This window comes from Stenella coeruleoalba (genome assembly GCF_951394435.1).
Source record: "Stenella coeruleoalba genome assembly, chromosome: Y".
Taxonomy (NCBI): Eukaryota; Metazoa; Chordata; class Mammalia; order Artiodactyla; family Delphinidae; genus Stenella; species Stenella coeruleoalba.
The window spans coordinates 1,872,620-1,891,500 of NC_137168.1; the positions used below are offsets into that span (position 1 = coordinate 1,872,620).

Consider the following 18,881-nt stretch of genomic DNA (forward strand, 5'->3'; position numbering starts at 1 on the left):
GTATATGTCAATCCCAATCTCCCAATTTATCCCTCTCCCTCCCTTCCCCCCTTGGTGTATTACCCCTCTTTATCTTCTTCCTTACATGAGCTGTTTCCCCCGTAAGAATTACTCTGTCCCTTCAAGGAGCCCCAGATGTATAGTATTCCTTCCCATGATTCAGAGCTAAACCTCACAGTCCTACTTCTGATTGATTTTATCTACCCACTTTCCTTTGGAAACCTGCAGTTTTCCCCAAATTGCTATACTGTCTCAGGTTTAAGGGCATCCTTTGTGTTCACACTTAGTGGGGGCTCTGTGCATGTTTAGCAGTAAACATTAGGGCAGACAGGAAGGGCGCCCACTTCCTCTTTTCAGCCTCTCCTTCAGAGCCTAATTTCTTCACCCAAGTGCTGCATCCACCTTCAGGACATTGTAGCACACACGTAGTCACGAACTGGTTCCCAGTGGCCTCCCACAGCTGCCTGAGGGGGAAAGAGAAACCAGCTGAGGACAAACACCTACAGAGCAAAGGGAGCCCTGGAGCACCTCTCTAAGCAGGCGACCCGGGGACGCGCGAACCAACCTGAGAGCTCCAGGAAGAGGAAAGCGTGTCCCAAGTCGGCTGGGTCCCTAGCACCTTGTCTTCCTGTATGGTGCCACAGACAGGGGCACGGGGAATGTAATCGAGCCTGCGTGCTCCCCACGGTCAACCTGTCGAAGGCAACCGGGAGGAAACAGCACACAGGTGCACGTGACTCAGCTCCCACTATGCCCACTTTCAACCACACCGTCCCATAGGCAGGCAATCGTTCCAAGAACAACCCGTGGAGCTAAATGTGCACGTGGGCTAGATCCACAGAGGGGAGGCGGGGGACAGAAAACAACTGGGACAGTAAACAAGGGGGCGCTGACCAAAATCCTTTCTCGTGGAAACACGTACGTGTAGAGTTCTGCATAGCTACCTGCCCGTGTGTGGCGTGTGTGTGCGGGGCGTGGGGGGGCACGTGATGCACGTGCGTGCTCAGGAATAGGCACGACTACTCTCATGCATGCGTGGACGTTGGGATGGACGCGGGGACGTGGAAAAGCTTAAAGAGCTTATAGAACGTACGTAAACTGTGGGCCAGTTGAAGCCCCCAAGCCAGGGAATCCAGCCCAGAGATACCACCCGTGGAGCAAAGTGTAAGTGGCATCACACGCCAGCACCCTCGACCAGGGGCTGAGACTAGAGGGAGGAAGAAAGCACCTGTGGAAGGACAGGGAGGATGCAAAGTACATGAGAATCACAAAGGGCCCGATGCCCAGGCCCAAAGAGGAAAGACCCACCCCCCCACCCCTCCAGCCCCACTCCCATCTCAGCTACAGCCACCTTTATCTCCTTCTCCAGTGCACGAGCAACCTTTCCCCCACCCCTGTGTAGGCCCTTGAGAAACACCTGGCCTTTGTTTCATAAGGTTTGGCACACCGACCCACACCGAGGCATAACCGACTGCCTCACACTGATTTTGCTGGTTTAAGACATCACTCTAATGTTCTGACAACCCTTGTGGCTCAGGAGTATGGCCGTGATGGCTTAGCTGGATTCTACCCCTGCTCCCCTGTCCCACAAGACTGGGGCGAAGGGCTGGGCTGGGATGTGATCTCATTTGGAAGGTGGACGAGAGCAGAACCACTTTCACAGGGCATCCTTAGGGTCGGCAAAATTCACATCCTCGGGTTGGCAGTGGTGAAGGCATGCATGCGTGCGTGGTGGCCCTCGACTGGGTGCAGTCCTCAGCACCTCAGTGTGTGCGCACGTGTCCAAATAAAGTTTCTGGCATTCCCCAGTGCCACCAAAGCCTGTCGTCCCTCTCTCGGTCTCTCAAAAGACAGGATGGCCGAGTCAAGTTCGTCTCGTGCCATGTGTCCATGTCCGTTCCCGGAGGGACGCTTGTCACCTTATGTTGGCTAGCAGAAAGGCAATTTCTGCCTGCCACTCAAGCGTTTGAAAGGCACTATGCAAACGTGTGGTCACACAAAGTCCGAGAACCCGTGGGTGCCAATCACACACGAGGAGAGGTCTTTTGGTGCCAGGCAAGGTAGAATTTCTCGGAGAGTTTAAGTATCCAGAGGGGATCCCAGGAGAGTGGGCCACAGAGGGAGGGAGCAGATACGTACAGAAACAAGAACGCGCACGCACGCACACACTCACACATACACAGACACACACACACACAGACACAGAGAGAGAGAGAAAGACAGAGGGGAGACAGACAGACACTCAGACGGAGCTCTTCACTGCGTGGCTTTTCTGCTCTTGAGCAAAGGAATTTTAGTCGAGCAAAGAGCTGGGTTTGCCGGACACTCCTCTCTCATGCCACAGAGCTTCGGGCTCTATGTCCCCTGGAAGAAAAGTATCCAGCAACTTCGGCCACCATGCATTTCCTTGTACATTTCCTGAGAGTTCCCAGTGGTTAAAGGTCCCGAGGGAAACCAGATTCTGATTTTCTGAGTTTGGAGCGGGAACTCCTGGCTCCAACTGGCACAGGCCACATAGGTATCACAGGGCACCCGGGCACCCCAGACGCAAGGCCGGAGGCCTCCCTGGAGGCCAGCTCCTTGTGGAACCTGGGCTGCTAAGCCGGGCGGGGGGAACGGGTGTTTGGGGGACCCGGCAATCCCTGAAACCGACCTGTTTCCACAGGGCGAGGGGCTAGGCAGCCGAGGGTGACGCCCACTGTCCTCACCCTGATTGGTCGTGATGGGGCCGAGCAGCCTGGGCGTGGCTTGGAACTCCTTCCTGCCACCTGGACACGCATGCCTGGCGGCCAATGCTCCTGCGCATGCGTTTCAGCGCTCTTCACCGCAGAGGCTCCAGGGAACGGTTCAGTCCGCAGTGAAGCGTGATTCCAGTCGCTAGGCCTCCGTGCTGTGCGGCCCTCGTGCTGAGCTTCCAGCTGCCGCACCTTCGCCGCTGCCCCAGCTCAGAGCCAGGTCCGCATGGGCAGTGAGGCGGGACCCGGGGTCATTCTAGGTGTGGGAGGGGGTCCTCAGGAAGCAGGGGCCCGCGGGTCCCCAGGTGTGGTGCGGGAGGTGGGTAGGGTGCTGGCACTAGTTGATGGTGGGGGCGAGGAGGCCGCCATCTTTAGCGAGGAGGTGGTGCAGCAATGCCCGGCCCTGTTGGAGGGAGAGGTGGCGCGTATCGGGGAGGTGTTTTGGCTGCCTGTGGAGGACATGATGGATGAGGTTGAGGTGGTGGCGGAGGAGCAGCAGCAGGAAGAGCAGGAAGAGCGGAAGCAGGTGGTGGCGGAAGAGCCGGAGGAGGAGCCCCAGGAGCAGGGGCAGGAAGAGCCAGGGCCTCGACCCACGATCACCGGGTCCCCGCTGGAGGCGCTGCAGGCGCTGCAGGCCCTGCAGTTAGAGCTAAGCACTCTGAATACCCAAGCCAGCAGGACCTACTCTCGGCTCAAGCGCAGGATCTGTCAGCGGCGGGAGTCTCACTTGGATGGCAGAAGCGCCATCATTCAGGGCATCCCTGGCTTCTGGACCAGAGCCGTATCCTTACAGAGGCCCCTTGGGGTTGGCTGCGGTGAAGGAGGAGCAGGAGTAGGAGCGGCGGGGGTGAGGGTGGGGTGGGGGAGGGGGAGCGGTGGGCGCAGGTGCAGGCCAAGAGCACTGAGGAATGTGGGTACAGGAGGGCATGAGTGGCTCCAAAGAGGCAGCAGGAACAGAGGGAGGCCACAGCTGTAGGTGTCTGAGCGAAAACTTTGGGTGAATGGTCTTGGCCTGCAGCGTGCACAGCAGTACTTCCCCAGGGTGGAGGGAAGAGCCCGTGGCAAGGTCACAATTGGGAATAGCCCCGAGCACCCCTCACACAGAGCAGTTACTGGAAGTGTGCATTATCCCGGGGAACTGGCAGGAGACAAGCGGAAGTCCCAATACCCGTCCTGGTCAGTCAGAGCCCGTGTAGTTGTTCCAGCTGCCTCAGTGCAAAAGCACAAGGTCCTGCCTGCACACAGGGTGAAGTTGTAAGGGGCAGCTGTCCTTGGCCGGACACCAGGACCCCGGACACGCTCTTGGGCCGGCAAGAATCCTTACCTCCCCAGGCCTTTCACCAGCACACTCGAGTCTGTGGAAGACACACAGGCGCAGGCACGCCCCTGACCTCCCCGTGGACCCTGTGAGTCCTGCAGAGCTCCAGACACACCCACGCAGGCCCTTCTGAAGACAGGAAACAGGGCAAAGGCCCAAGGCTTCGTCTTTGAACACACACACACGTGCACGTACTCACACACACACACACAGGCACTCACACAAACACCCACAAGCCCATGCACACACGGCGTAAGAGAAGGCATGAGGCAGCGACAGCACATCTAGACCGCTTACGGAGTGACATGCCGGCACCCAGCACACACAGGTCAGGTGGAGATCAGGTTCGTTCAGGAAACAGGCCCTCCCCGGGTGGGTGCACTGGACCCCAAGGCAGCCACAGGCAAGAGCACGTCTGATGGCAGGGCAGGGGCCGAGGATGTCTTTGAGGGCCGGATGGGCGTTAGCGCTTACGGATCTGGCAGATCTGCTGCTGCAGTCTCTTCCTCTGGCGGGTCTGGGGACTGGTTCTGCGGCTTGTAGCTCTTCCTTCCCTGAGGTGTGGCATGTGAAGCCTCCTTGACCTAAAGCAGATAATGAACCACCCCCAGATTTCGGCCGTGATCAGTGACCAAGATGAAGACCTGCTTAGCTACATGATCAATTTGGAGGTCAGTCTGGAGAGACTGGGGCGTCGTGGGTGGAGGCAGGTGGCCAGTAGGGAGGGGGCGGGGTTGTCCTTAAAGGTTGGGTGTAAGCAGCAGGAGAAGGGAAGGGGAAATGGTTCGTGGCTGCCAAGCAGGCAAGCTCAGGACCCCTAGAAGAGCTCCTGCCCTTCTTCTCCTCTTGGGCGTGGCAGGTGAAGGAACTGGGCCATCCGAGGCACCACTGCAAGTTGAAGTTTTTCTTTCGACCCAACCCCTACTTCTGGAATGACGTGATCCTTAAGGAGTATCACCTTAGCATCGCTGGTAGGAGGGGCTCCCGCGGGGCTGCGGGGTGAGGGGAGGCTGGGGAAGGGCGTGGATGCTGGGCCACCGTGACTGTGATCCTTTCCTGTCTCCCCTGTCTTCCTCCAGGATACAGGGCGTCTCGTTCCACTAGCATCTATTGGTTCTGGGATTATGAACGGGGAGCTCCCAGCCACAGGCAGGACCCCACCGGCCTTCACTTCCTCAACTGGTTGTCTGACCACAACTGCCCAGGGTCTAACAAGATTGCTGAGGTGGGGTGCCTCTGGTCCCCCTCAGCGGTGGTGACGCTGGAGTCCCCCGGCTGCTTGGGGGGAGGGACGTGGGCCTGGCCTGCCCTGTCCCGACCTGGCCCCTTTCCCCTACCAGATCATCGGCGAGGACCTGTGGCCCAATCCTCTGCGCTACTACCCGAGGGAGGAAGGCCCCACGGGGACAGGTAACTGAGACGAGGACAGGTGGTTAAGGAGCCCAGGGGCTGGGCGCTGAAATGAGTGTGGTCCGGGTACACTGGGGCTCTCCCTTTTCCCAAATGGGAAAGCTCAGGCTGAGAGCACCCTGTGGGCGGAGCTGGGTTTCAGGTCACCCCGGCCTTGGCGGCGGGTGAGAGGGTGAGAATGGAGCCGGGAGGACTGTAGGGCACACGGAGTAGCAGGACTCTAACCAGCTAAACTTTCAGGGTGAGTGCCCCAGGTGTCTATGAAAGAGGCAAGCACCTCCTTAAGCAGGCACCTGTGTGTGAATCATCAGTCCCTGGCTTCAGCCTGCCCTCAGCTGGGGATCACCTGGGCCCCTCCCTCTGGCCCCTCCCTCCTGGCAAAGGCCTACAGATGCCGAGGAGCTTCATTCCGAGTCTCCTCCCGCCTCTTTGCTGACTTTCCGAGTCTTCTTTGAATTTTCACGTCCATCCCTGAGCCTCCCAGCACCACCACACAGACAGTCCCGGAAACGGCACAAGGCTAGCTGGGGACAATATTGAGGACCTGGGGCAGGAAGTGGCAAGGGACCACAAAAGGGCCGGGCCTACCGCCCACCAACGCCATGTCTCATATTGCTGGACACAGCCAGTGTCCCCTGCTGAGACGCCTTGTGCCCCGTTTGTGTTCCCGTCCCTGTGCTCCTGTGTGTGTGTACGTGTCTGTGTGTCGGGCGCACTCCAGACCCAGAGATGAAGGCACCGGGGGAGCCTCAGAGGTTGGCCAAAGAGCACCAGAGTCAGGAGGCGTCTACAGATGTGGGAGACGGGTGGAGGTGTCTACCTACGCGGTTCGGGTGCCCACGGGAGAAACGAGGAAAGGATGGCCAATGAAGGTTCCAGAGAGCGGGGCCCCACGTGCCGGGAATGACGCCCAGAGAGACATAAACACGCTCACAAGTGCTCCTGTCTTGGTGTGTGTGTATAGGTACGGGGGTTTGTGGAGTATTCACGAGTGAATCAAGTGGTGTGGGGCTTCTTAGCCCGTGCCTGCGGACCTCCCTGTCTGTGGGCGAGATGGCGGGCCTGGGGAAGTGGAGGACGTGGGGAGGGCAGGACGATGTGGGATTCCGGAGAGGCCCAGGGCCTTCCTCACAGGGCAGGGACTGGAAGGAGGAGGAGGCAAAGAAAGAGAGCCTGCTGAACTGGAGACTTGCTCCCCAGGCAGGGCAAGGAGACAGGGAAGGGCCCTGGCCTGCAGGGGCCTAATGGCCTGGTGCCGCCTAGGGCCCGTGCCTGAGCCAGCAGCCTCCGTCCAGGACGTCTGGCGCACACTGGCACGACGCGAGGCAGGTGACTCCTTAAGCTCAGGCTGACCGTTGAGCACACGGGGTGGGAGCGTGGGATCCTTGCGGGCACTAGCAGCCCGCCCCGCGGGGCAGCGTTCCAAGGACGCGTGAGGCAGACGCCGGTGTGACGTGTCGCTGTGTGCCCCGGTGGCGGCGTGGGTGAGTGTGAGCGTGCGGGCGAGTGAGCGAGCAGACAAGGAAGGGGGCCGGGCTGTTTGCATGCAGGGACCCTGGGACAGTGACAGAGAGCAATGCCTGCGGGCGCAGCAGACGGCTTGCTGGCTTCCAGGCTCTGCTGACTGGGGAAGAGAGGAACTGCCAGAGAGAAGCCCCGTTCCCTCGTGAGCAAAAGGCCGCCCGTGAATCCCTTCCTTTTCCTGGGCTCTCATCCCTGCATGCAACAGGCAGAGGGGCAAAGGTGAGGGCTGAGGGCTGAGGGGAAGCGGCTGAAGGGCACCCACCTGCCTTCCCAAACCGCAGGTGTGCCGCCTGCCTTGCTTCCCGCCCCGGCGATCCGAGGGGCAGCACGTAACTGTTACTCAGTCTCTGCTACCCAGAGGCTAAAATCCTCTATCCGAGCCTGCCCTAGGGAGCGGAGGGGGCGGGACGCTTAGCGGAACTAATGCCCAAGAGGAGCACGCTTCTCCTCAAGAAACCGTCCGGTGAGCAGTTCTCGTCCTCTGGGAGCCTCCATCCGCACATCCCTTCGGCAGGCCTGGACCCCGCTACGTGGCAGGCTCCTCTCAGCTTACTGTGCGCCAGGCCTCGGGAAAGAGAAAGCCCTGGAGCAGACAGACCTCGGGCCGGGAGGCCCAGGGATCCGTTTTGGGGTGGGGCATGGGGGGTGGCCCGGGGCAGGTGAGGGGAAGGGATGGCGGGCACCGGGAGTGCTCCTTCCTGAGCAGACAGCTGCTTTCCAGGCACACCTCTGGCCCAATGCACGAGGTCCGGGACCGACTCTGCGGCAGCTGGGCTTGGGAGAGAGGAGCGCGGTCCGCCGCGCTCCCTCCCCGTTGCCCGCACTTTGGTTCCAAGGGGAGCACCTCTGTCCCTGTGGTACCGGCCACGCTGACCTTCCTTTGCTTGTTTGGACTCCTGAGACCACGTGGGTGCCCACTGCCCCCGCAGCTGTTTCAAGACCGAGGAGGGTTGCAGCACCAGGGCAGCTTCAGGAATCCTCGTCCTCGCCTCCCAGCTGCACTGGCTGCGCCCTGCCGTGCATCAGCCTTGGGGATCTGAAGCCCTGAGGGCCGTGGTGTACACTTCTAGGGTGGCACACAGCCGTGGCCTAGAGAGGAAGGCCTGCCCCGCTCCGGCTGCTGTCCCCGCAGGCAGAGAGACAGACACACAGACAGGGACTCTGTTCCTCCTCAGCTCCGTGATCCTTAAGCTGGAAGGGAGCCTCCCTCGTGGCTCCCACACTCCGGTGCCTAGGGTTCCCTACCGTGGAGGCAAAGGGAAACTACGTGCAGTGGCCCTGCGGCTGCACGTGGGACACAGGGCAGCGGGGGACCTCCGACCCTCAGCCGGGCCCAAGTCCCTGGAGCCCTCTTGCCCTGGTCAGCGCTGCTGGGAGGGGCCTGGCAAGGATGAAAGGCTAGAGGGAAGGTTGGACAGCGTCCTCCCACAGCTTGACCTGGGCCACCCACGCGTAAGGCGCCATGGCTGGGTTCAGGTGCGGCCCGCCTGCCCAGGCACGATGTGGCAGAAATGGTCAGGCCACCCCCTGGTGGGGAAGGAAGGCTTACACTGCCCGCTGTGGCCCCGGGTGCCCACCGCCGGGGCCTCGTGGTCCAACCCAGTGGATGCACCTCACTGAGATTCACCCTGGGGAACAAAGCTTCGACTTTGAGGGTGGAAACCTGTCAGCCCCGCTGGGGCACGGCACGCGGGGCTTCCCCTGTAGCTGTTGTTCAAGGTGGGGGGCCCACATCCTCCATGCTGTCCCTCACCGCGTCGTCCCTTGGCATATCGGGTTATCGGGGGCCTGAGACGTATGACTTCTTGTCCAGCGGGGATCTCCCTCATCCACTCAGGAGGGAGCACGCAGGCTCCATCTCTGTGAAGACGGTTTCTGTGTTGAAGTCAGCCAGGGTCTTGGTGTCCTTGTCCCTTGTGAGGCAGCTTCTAAGCTCGGCCCTGCCCGTGTTGGGGGCCCTGCCATTTCCGCGCATGAGCTCGTGTCTTTTTCTCTGACTGCGGCCAGGAGCCCCTCTGTCAGATATCCCGCCTCGCTGCCTGTCTAAAGCGATCACATCCTCCGGTCCCTATGCCCTTCTCTCCTGGCACGTCTCTGCCCGGTGCCGCTGGGGGCACGTTCTCTCTGTGTATCACACAGAACCTGAAGGAGGTCTGCCCCAGGTGACACTGGCAGGGCCCCTGGTTTCTAGGTCAGGCTCTTCGGTGTCACCTGGCCAACCCGTTACCAGGGGGTCAGCGGACCTACAGCCGAGCGGTAGGCTCGGCCAACACAGAGCTACCGAGAGGAACGGAAAGGTAGCCTTGTCCTTGATGAAGTCAGTGAGGCCCCGAGTGGGCAGAGGGCCTCCCGGCGAATGAAGAGGGTGCTGCTTTCTGCACTAGGGACGGGTTGACGCTGGCCCCCGGGGCAGGCAAGATTCCCAGGGTGGCCATCAGGGTGGGGGGCCCTGTGCGTGTTTAGCAGTAAACAGGGCAGACGGGAAGGGAGCCCACCTCCTCTTTTCAGCCTCACCTTCAGAGCCTAATTTCTTCACCCAAGTGCTGCATCCACCTTCAGGACATTGTAGCACACACGTAGTCACGAACTGGTTCCCAGTGGCCTCCCACAGCTGCCTGAGGGGGAAAGAGAAACCAGCTGAGGACAAACACCTACAGAGCAAAGGGAGCCCTGGAGCACCTCTCTAAGCAGACGGCCCGGGGACACGCGAACCAACCTGAGAGCTCCAGGAAGAGGAAAGCGTGTCCCAAGTCGGCTGGGCCCCTAGCACCTTGTCTTCCTGTATGGTGCCACAGACAGGGGCACGGGGAATGGAATCGAGCCTGCGTGCTCCCCACAGTCACCCTGTCCAAGGCAACCGGGAGGAAACAGAACACAGGTGCACGTGACTGAGCCTCCCACTGCACTCACTTTCAACCACACCGTCCCACAGGCAGGGCAATCGTTCCAAGAACAACCCATGGAGCTAAATGTGCACGTGGGCTAGATCCACAGAGGGGAGGTGGGGGACAGAAAACAACTGGAACAGTAAACAAGGGGGCGCTGACCAAAATCCTTTCTCGTGGAAACAAGTACGTGTAGAGTTCTGCATAGCTACCTGCCCGTGTGTGGCGTGTGTGGGGGGGAGGGGGGGTAGTGGGGGGGCACGTGTGTGCACGTGCGTGCTCAGGAATAGGCACGACTACTGTCATGCATGCGTGGACGTTGGGATGGACGCGGGGACGTGGAAAAGCTTAAAGAGCTTATAGAACGTACGTAAACTGTGGGCCAGTTGAAGCCCCCAAGCCAGGGAATCCAGCCCAGAGATACCACCCGTGGAGCAAAGTGTAAGCGGCATCACACGCCAGCACCCTCGACCAGGGGCTGAGACTAGAGGGAGGAAGAAAGCACCTGTGGAAGGACAGGGAGGATGCAAAGTACATGAGAATCATAAAGGGCCCGATGCCCAGGCCCAAAGAGGAAAGACCCACCCCCCACCCCTCCAGCCCCACTCCCATCTCAGCTACAGCCACCTTTATCTCCTTCTCCAGTGCACAAGCAACCTTTCCCCCCACCCCTGTGTAGGCCCTTGAGAAACACCTGGCCTCTTTTTCGTAAGGTTTGGCACACCGAGGCATAACCGACTGCCTCACACTGATTTTGCTGGTTTAAGACATCACTCTAATGTTCTGACAACCCTTGTGGCTCAGGAGTATGGCCGTGATGGCTTAGCTGGATTCTACCCCTGCTCCCCTGTCCCACAAGACTGGGGCGAAGGGCTGGGCTGGGATGTGATCTCATTTGGAAGGTGGACGAGAGCAGAACCACTTTCACAGGGCATCCTTAGGGTCGGCAAAATTCACATCCTCGGGTTGGCAGTGGTGAAGGCATGCATGCGTGCGTGGTGGCCCTCGACTGGGTGCAGTCCTCAGCACCTCAGTGTGTGCGCACGTGTCCAAATAAAGTTTCTGGCGTTCCCCAGTGCCACCAAAGCCTGTCGTCCCTCTCTCGGTCTCTCAAAACACAGCATGGCCGAGTCAACTTCGTTTTGTGCCATGTGTCAATGTCCGTTCCCGGAGGGACGCTTGTCACCTTATGTTGGCTAGCAGAAAGGCAATTTTTGCCTGCCACTCGAGCGTTTGAAAGGCACTATGCAAACGTGTGGTCACACAAAGTCCGAGAACCCGTGGGTGCCAATCACACACGAGGAGAGGTCTTTTGGTGCCAGGCAAGGTAGAATTTCTCGGAGAGTTTAAGTATCCAGAGGGGATCCCAGGAGAGTGGGCCACAGAGGGAGGGAGCAGATACATACAGAAACAAGAGCGCGCGCGCGCACACACACACACACACACACACACACACACACACACACACAAAGAGAGAGAAAGACAGAGGGGAGACAGACACTCAGACGGAGCTCTTCACTGCGTGGCTTTTCTGCTCTTGAGCAAAGGAATTCAAGTCTAGCAAAGAGCTGGGTTTGCCGGACACTCCCCTCTCATGCCACAGAGCTTCGGGCTCTCTGTCCCCTGGAAGAAAAGTATCCAGCAACTTCGGCCACCATGCATTTCCTTGTACATTTTCTGAGAGTTCCCAGTGGTTAAAGGTCCCGAGGGAAACCAGATTCTGATTTTCTGATTTTGGAGCGGGAACTCCTGGCTCCAATGGCACAGGCATGCCAAAATAAAGTTAAAAACAGTAGTACTTGAAACGTTTCCCAATGTTTTACAATCCAGGGGTACTAACTTTCACTAAGATATATACTCAGAAAAGTTAACTGGTTCCATTTACATTTAATGGAAAATTGGTTTTATTATCATTATTCCCACGTTGGTCATCTGCCACTTGAACATGAATCAGAAAATAGATACTTAACCTCAAGATTTCTTAAACTCATTACATTCACATGTGTAAATTTTCCTTTCATTTATACTATTGCTTTTTTTTTTAAAGGAGATGTTGGGGGTAGGAGTTTATTAATTATTTATGGCTGTGTTGGGTCTTCGTTTCTGTGCGAGGGCTTTCTCTAGCTGTGACAAGCGGGGGCCACTCTTCATCGCGGTGTGCGGGGCTCTCACTATCGCGGCCTCTCTTGTTGCGGAGCACAGGCTCCAGACGCGCAGGCTCAGTAGTTGTGGCTCACGGGCCCAGCTGCCCCGCGGCACGTGGGATCCTCCCAGACCAGGGCTCGAACCCGTGTTCCCTGCTTTAGCAGGCAGAATCTCAACCACTGCACCACCAGGGAAGCCCTATACTATTGCTTTAAAAGGATAAAGGCACATAGAATGTCAGTAATAATGTAAACATTGTTTTTCAGCCTTTTTGGAGACTTCTCAAACCTTTTATATGTTTAAGCTTTCAAAAAGGAACATGTAATTTGTTTAGCCTAACTGGAAAACAGTCACAGCTTGCGATGGAGAAATAACACATTGCTTAATTTTGAATACATTCATGTTCAAAGACACAAAGGAAAAGTTTAGGCAAACAGCACAATTCATCCTCCAAACAAAAGTTTTATGCTTGTTTAACTCAGCAGTATAATTAACAAGAAATATTTCATGAAATTTTTGTACTCTGAAAATTCTGAGCATTACATTTTAAACACAACTTCTACTTTTCAACTAACATTAACAACTATGAAAGTACTTTGAATAATTCCATGTTGTCATTTTCTCTGAATATTCATAAAGGGAAAGTTAATATATGCCTCTTCCCCCCAAACCAACATTTTTGTTTTAGTAGCAATCAAGCATCAATTAAAGAAAACAACTTAAACTTTTCCTTTGTAAAGAACATTTGGTACATAACTGAGTGTTATTTTTAATATCTGCTTTGGCCCTCTCATTCATATTGGCTTCCCGCATAACCTCCCCTGGAAGCCCCACAACCTGAGCTACTGTATGAGTCACGAGGAGCAAGGTAGCCCCCATTCACAGAGGGTGGAAACCCTGGTTGTTCTTGTCTTCCACGCTCACGACCACTTGAATAAGTATTACTTTGGCTGCTTGAGTAACCTTCCGGACCTCCTCCATATCCATCTGTTGTATTGCTATCATAGCGACTGCTTCCACCGTAAGTCACAGGGGCCCTTCGTGCTGCTGGTGCACCACGGGAGTCACCTGTGAAGTTAATGATTCATAAACTAAATTTAAACATTACAAATTTTTCTGGTATCATATAACATGACTTAAAGTGCTAAATATTTGAAAAGATAAGCTTTATCTGTCTCTGCTATGAAAATATAAACTATGTAGCAACAGTGAAGGGCTTTCACATTTATTTAAAAGAGCGAGCAATATTTTTCAGCCTAAGTAGTTTATTTTAAAGTAAATGTTATTTTCTGAAAATGGACTGAAATTCTCACTTTCATAACGTTCCTATGCTTCATACTTTTAATAGCACTCTACTGATTATTTGAAAATGTTAAAATAGGGGCTTCCCTGGTGGTGCAGTGGTTGAGAGTCCGCCTGCCGATGCAGGGGACACGGGTTCGTGCCCCGGCCTGGGAGGATCCCACATGCCGCGGAGCGGCTGGGACCGTGGGCCACGGCCACTGGGCCTGCACGTCCGGAGCCTGTGCTCCGCAGCGGGAGAGGCCACAACGGTGAGAGGCCCGCGTACCGCAAAAAAAAAAAGAAAAATGTTAAAATAGTTTTTCTGTAATGAGAAAAAAAGATGAGACTGTCAATTTACCCTTCATTGCATTTTAAGTGAGCTATTAAGAAAACAATTCAAAGGTCTTTAATTTATCAAAAAGGCCATGCTAAACATAGTTTTACCTTTGAGGAATTGAAGTAAAATTAGAGTAAACAACGATCTGGTTAAGTCTAATTCTATGATTTACAGGTTGTAACTGGACTCTTACCGTAACTCCCATATGAATCCCTGTAAGACCTTCCACTTCGATATTCAGAATAATCTCTATCACGACTTCCACCACAGCCATCACGATCACTAAATTTAAAAGAATGTCATAGATTTAAATTACGTGTCACGATCACATAATTTAAAAGAATGTTTTTATTTGATAAAAACACAAAACTTTATATTACCTATGTTCTCCAGAGGGATGATCATTCCAAGAACTTGAATGTCCATAATAACGGTATGCATTGACTCTACGTGGTGGAGTATAATCCTTGCTGTCTCGGGAGCTTGGATAAGCTCTGCTTGAATAAGTTAAATAAAGCAGATAAAATTTTAAATGCAACTTATAATATCCAGAATATATAAAGAATTCACACAACAGAAAGACAAAAAATTTTAAACGGGCAAAGGACTTGAATATACTTTTGTTCAAGGAAGATACACAATAACCAACAAGGACATGAAAAGCTGCTCAACGTATTTATTAGGGAAATGCAATTCAAAACCAAAATGAAATATCTACTTTGCACCTATCAGACTGGCTATAATTTAAAAAAAACAAACAGAATATATCAAGTGCTGGTGCAGATGCAGAGAAACAAATCATGTATGTGCGTGGCAGAAATGTAAAATAGTACAGGCTCTGTGGAAAAGATTAGCAGTTCCTTAAAAAATTAAAGAATTACTATATGTCCCAGGAATTCCACTCCTAAGTATATATACACTCAAAAAGAATTGAATACAGGTACCCAAATGCTTGTACAGGAGTATTCATGACAGCACTATGATGGGAATAACCCACACAGATGGATAAACAAACCATGTTAACCACACATAAAATGGAATATTTAGTCAGCCAAAAAAAAAAAAAGATCAGAAGTAGTGATTCACGCTACAGCATGAATGATCCTTGAAAACATTTATGCTAAGGGAAAGCTGGATAATAAAGGTCACATAGTGTTTGATTCCATTAGTATGATATATTCAGGATTAGATAAATTCATAGATAAGGACACAGATGGGCACCTACCAGGGACAAGGCGGGAGAAAATGGGAGTGACTGCTTATTAATTTTATTTTGGGGTAATGAAATGTTTTGGAACTGAACAGAGCTGGTGGTTGCATAACACTGTTAAGTGTACTAAATGTTACTGAATTGTTCACTTTTAAATGTTCAATTTCGTGTTAGGTAAATTTCAGCAAGAACAACAAAATTAACCATGGCTTAATTCATATACTGTGTTTTTTCTTACCTATCTTTAGTAGCATAACCACCATCTCTTTGTGACATATAGCCAACTCTCCGAAAAGAGACTGGCTCTCTGTGAGGAGAAGCTCCATAATTTTGTCTTCCACGTGACACTGAGCCTTTAATTTAAAAATGCTTGTGTTTAAGTACCTCAAAATTGACAGTAATGTTTCCAGGAAAAATTCAAAAGTCTGATATCCTTCCTCTCTCCAAAATCATTTTAAAAAACTACTCCTTCTAAAATTCCATTTATGCACATTTTTGTTTCCCTTTCAATGATACCACTGAACATTTTATTTTCGGTACATCTCCCGTTCCCTATACATTTCACATACCCTTTCAATTACCAGCAGTAGGGAAAACTTCTCAAAATTTGAGCAAATAATTAATTTTTGGTAACTACTGTCACATATTCAGTCACCAAGTGGTTGGCTCTCTCCTTTATGTGTACAACCTTAATTATTGACCTTTTATGATGATAGCAATAGTGACTTCTATTGTTTATTAGCAATAAAGGGCTCATTTGAAAAACACTGTACCACTTCCAAAATATGAAACTATCTCCCATAAGTAATGTTCTCTTCATGTGTTAATTCTTATTCCTAATTCCTAGAGGTCACTAGGACGTTGTTTGTTCTCTTCTCTTGTTTGTTCACTAGGCTAACCATCTAATAATGGAAAGGGTAGGCTTCTTAGCTTCTGTTGTATTTTGAAGTCAATACCGTGCTACATTTGGCTTCATTAATATTCTACACATAAAATGGCAATTTGAAAATGACTGTTTCAAGTCCGTACCATATTAAGGATCAGAAAACAGTGCTAAAAAAGTTAAGAGCACAAACTACAGTTCATATGGCAAGTTTCAGTTATTGTTTATAATAATTAAATAAAAAACCAGGTGGCCAATATACATAGCTAAACTACTCTACAGACCAGAACATTCTCTCACAGGACATAGTTTTCATGAAAATTCTGATATTGAAACTATGTGATAAAGAAGCCTACTAACCAAAAAGTGTTAGCAACAACTTAAATTAAGAGGAATTCTATAGCAAACATGGACATACAAGCAATGTTTTCCCCACTGCACTGCTAATCACCTACTACATGTATAATTAGAAACTAAAAGATTATTTCCCAACCACAAATCAATCAATAAATTAGTGATTGGTAAACATGTTCATATACTTCTCACTTTCCATTTTGCTTAAACATTCTGTTTAAAATAGCTCACTTTCATTAATAAGAATCAACTGTCTCTGAATTACATAGCATTTACCTTGTCTTCCCATCCCACTACTGCTTGGTCTTTGAGCAGATCTTTTAGGAGGAGGACCTCCACTTCTCGAAGGTGGTCCTCTTTTAACTGGAAAGGGTCCCCTGGAAGAACTCGCATTGAATCTAGGAGTATATCCACCACAACCTGTGTTTAAATGAAATCTTTTTAGTTAACTAGAATCAACATTTTTTCATTGGTCAAGTTTCACTTATTGTTATAAATTTTCACTAAACAATTACCCCAGTCTTCAGCTTTCATATTTGTCTAAACCAGTAAGATTGTTTGCTCATATGACACATAAGTTAGTACAGTTCAAAGACTTACTGTAAAAGTCAGTTTGGAAAATCTAGGAAGAAATTCAAGAACCACTGGTATGAAAGCAGTTTGGGGAGAAGAGAGAGAGTACAGAAAAACCTGGATAAATTAAATGTAAAACTGAATTTTTGATCAGTTTAGGAGGAAGATGATAAGTTATTAGTTATATAATTCTGGTGTCAAGGAAGCTTTTTTTTTTTTTTTTTTTGCGGTACGCGGGCCTCTCACGGTTGTGGCCTTTCCCGTTGCAGAGCACAGGCTTTGGACGCGCAGGCTTAGCGGCCATGGCCCATGGGCCCAGCCGCTCCATCCTAGGTATAGATCAAAACATTAAAAATAAAAAAGATGAATAAAAAATGCATTACCTAACAGTTAAGTATATACATACAAACAACCCCCTTTGCAGGAGAATATCTGCTTATAACTTTACAGTTGGCCCAGTATCCCTAGTTCTGCATCCATGGATTCAACCAACCTTGGATCACGTAGTGATGTAATATGTATTTATTGAAAAAAAAATCTGCTTGTAAGTTGACCCACAGTTCTAGCCTGTGTTATTCATAGATCAACTCTTAATGTTGATTTTTCAGTGAAAAGGGCTATGTTGCGTTCAATTTTAATAGTATTTAAGAAATGCACATTAAATACTGAAAATTTATGTTTTACCTTTCTAACCAGAAAGATGTTTAGATATATTCCAATTCCGCTGTAGTGCCACAGGCAAGAAAAAATGAGTATTCTTACACATGGCAGAATACGAACTGGTAAACTTTTCTCAAGATCAAGTTAGTGGGAAAAGAACAAAACTATGCTATATTAAAATGGGCACACCCTTTAACTGAACTTTCAAAAAACATTTCCTAAAATTCACACATCTAATTAACACAAAAAGAAACTAAATGTTTTATTTCTGAAGACTGGTTATGGTTAATAGGTGAAGCAAAGGTTGTTAAATATATGGAAGTTTTTGAAATACAAAGTGCTTTCCCTCCTTCTCTTACTAAGTAGAAAACTTCTCTGAAAAAATTCAAAAAATATATTTGCAATGACTTTCTCCTCTAATACACACAGAAAGAAAACATACATGTTTCTGAAGCAGAGGTTTTTACTCTTTTCCTGAATCAAAGACACCTTTTAGAATCTAAAGCCCTATTTATTTCCCTAAGGTATTTTCCCCCAAATGCAAACAACAGACCCAGGGAGGAAAGCCTCATATCAAAATGACAATGGAGATTTGCTTAGATTTCTGAACACATACACTTAAGACAAATACTGCAAGGTGAAACCTAAAATATGAAGTGTTTATCCCTGAATTGTGGATATTCTGAGTGACTTTTATTTTCTGTGGTGTAGTTTTCAAGATTCTCTAGTATTTTTATGATGCAATAAGTCTACTCTCAGAATAAAATTAATCAATGCATTTCTAATAGATTATTAATGAATCATTGACTTAAACTCATATAAAGTTATTGGCCCTAAAGTGAAAAATTCTAATGTATGATCAATAGTAGTACACTCTGTAGAAAACTTCTTGAAGAAAAGAGGCAATTAGTAATAATGGTAAAAGAGACTGAATTTAGTTTAAAATTTATGCTATTTCCCTGTAAGGTGATTAACTTTTTGCATATTATCTAGTTAAGTCATTTTATAACTACAATAATTCTTTACCACTTAGAAATACTTCTGACTATCAATGTAATTCATCATCTAATAATTCTTACAGACTACTTTGCTCATAAAGGATGGAATAAAAACTGAGATGTTTCTATACAGTTAAACTTACAATTTTTCGGTCCTATGGCTGCAGCCTTGTATTTTAAAACATTACCCAAGTGTCCTCCACGTGAGGGATGCTCTCTTGCTCTTCCATTTCCTCCTCTTCCATTTCCTCCTCTTCCATTTCGTCTTCTTCCATTTCGTCTTCTTCCATTTCGTCTTCTTCCATTTCCTCCTCTTCCATTTCCTCCTCTTCCATTTCCTCCTCTTCCATTTCCTCCTCTTCCATTTCGTCTTCTTCCATTTCGTCTTCTTCCATTTCGTCTTCTTCCATTTCCTCCTCTTCCATTTCCTCCTCTTCCATGTCTCGGATTTCTCAGATGGCCCCTGTTTCTTGCAGGAGGTTGTGGTCTCTGTTTACCACCGCTGTCAAAAGATGGTTTGTTGGCTCGCTCTACTTTAATTGCTTTTCCATCCAAAGACTAAAAA

The 18,881-nt window shown here is 50.6% G+C and overlaps 2 protein-coding genes across 2 annotated transcripts in view; one reads left to right on the plus strand and one right to left on the minus strand.

Annotated features, from left to right (window-relative positions):
* LOC307181079 (uncharacterized protein) overlaps nucleotides 1–18,636 on the minus strand; it is a gene marked incomplete at its 5' end in the record, with an annotated part of 49,637 nt that extends 31,001 nt beyond the window's left edge. The window contains 5 exons of the mRNA XM_079911853.1: nucleotides 13,832–13,920; nucleotides 14,019–14,132; nucleotides 15,087–15,201; nucleotides 16,362–16,505; nucleotides 18,505–18,636. Coding sequence (XP_079767979.1) covers nucleotides 13,832–13,920; nucleotides 14,019–14,132; nucleotides 15,087–15,201; nucleotides 16,362–16,505; nucleotides 18,505–18,636 — 594 coding nt within the window. The remainder of the gene's footprint in view (nucleotides 1–13,831; nucleotides 13,921–14,018; nucleotides 14,133–15,086; nucleotides 15,202–16,361; nucleotides 16,506–18,504) is intronic.
* On the plus strand, nucleotides 2,962–5,840 carry LOC307181061 (testis-specific Y-encoded protein 1-like; the record flags this gene model as incomplete). Its single annotated transcript, XM_079911839.1, has 6 exons — nucleotides 2,962–3,516; nucleotides 4,647–4,724; nucleotides 4,913–5,024; nucleotides 5,133–5,278; nucleotides 5,394–5,463; nucleotides 5,704–5,840. The coding sequence occupies 6 exons, from the start codon at nucleotides 2,962–2,964 to the stop codon at nucleotides 5,706–5,708; spliced, it is 966 nt and encodes a 321-aa protein (XP_079767965.1). The 3' UTR covers nucleotides 5,709–5,840.
* Nucleotides 18,637–18,881: the final 245 nt, after the last annotated feature.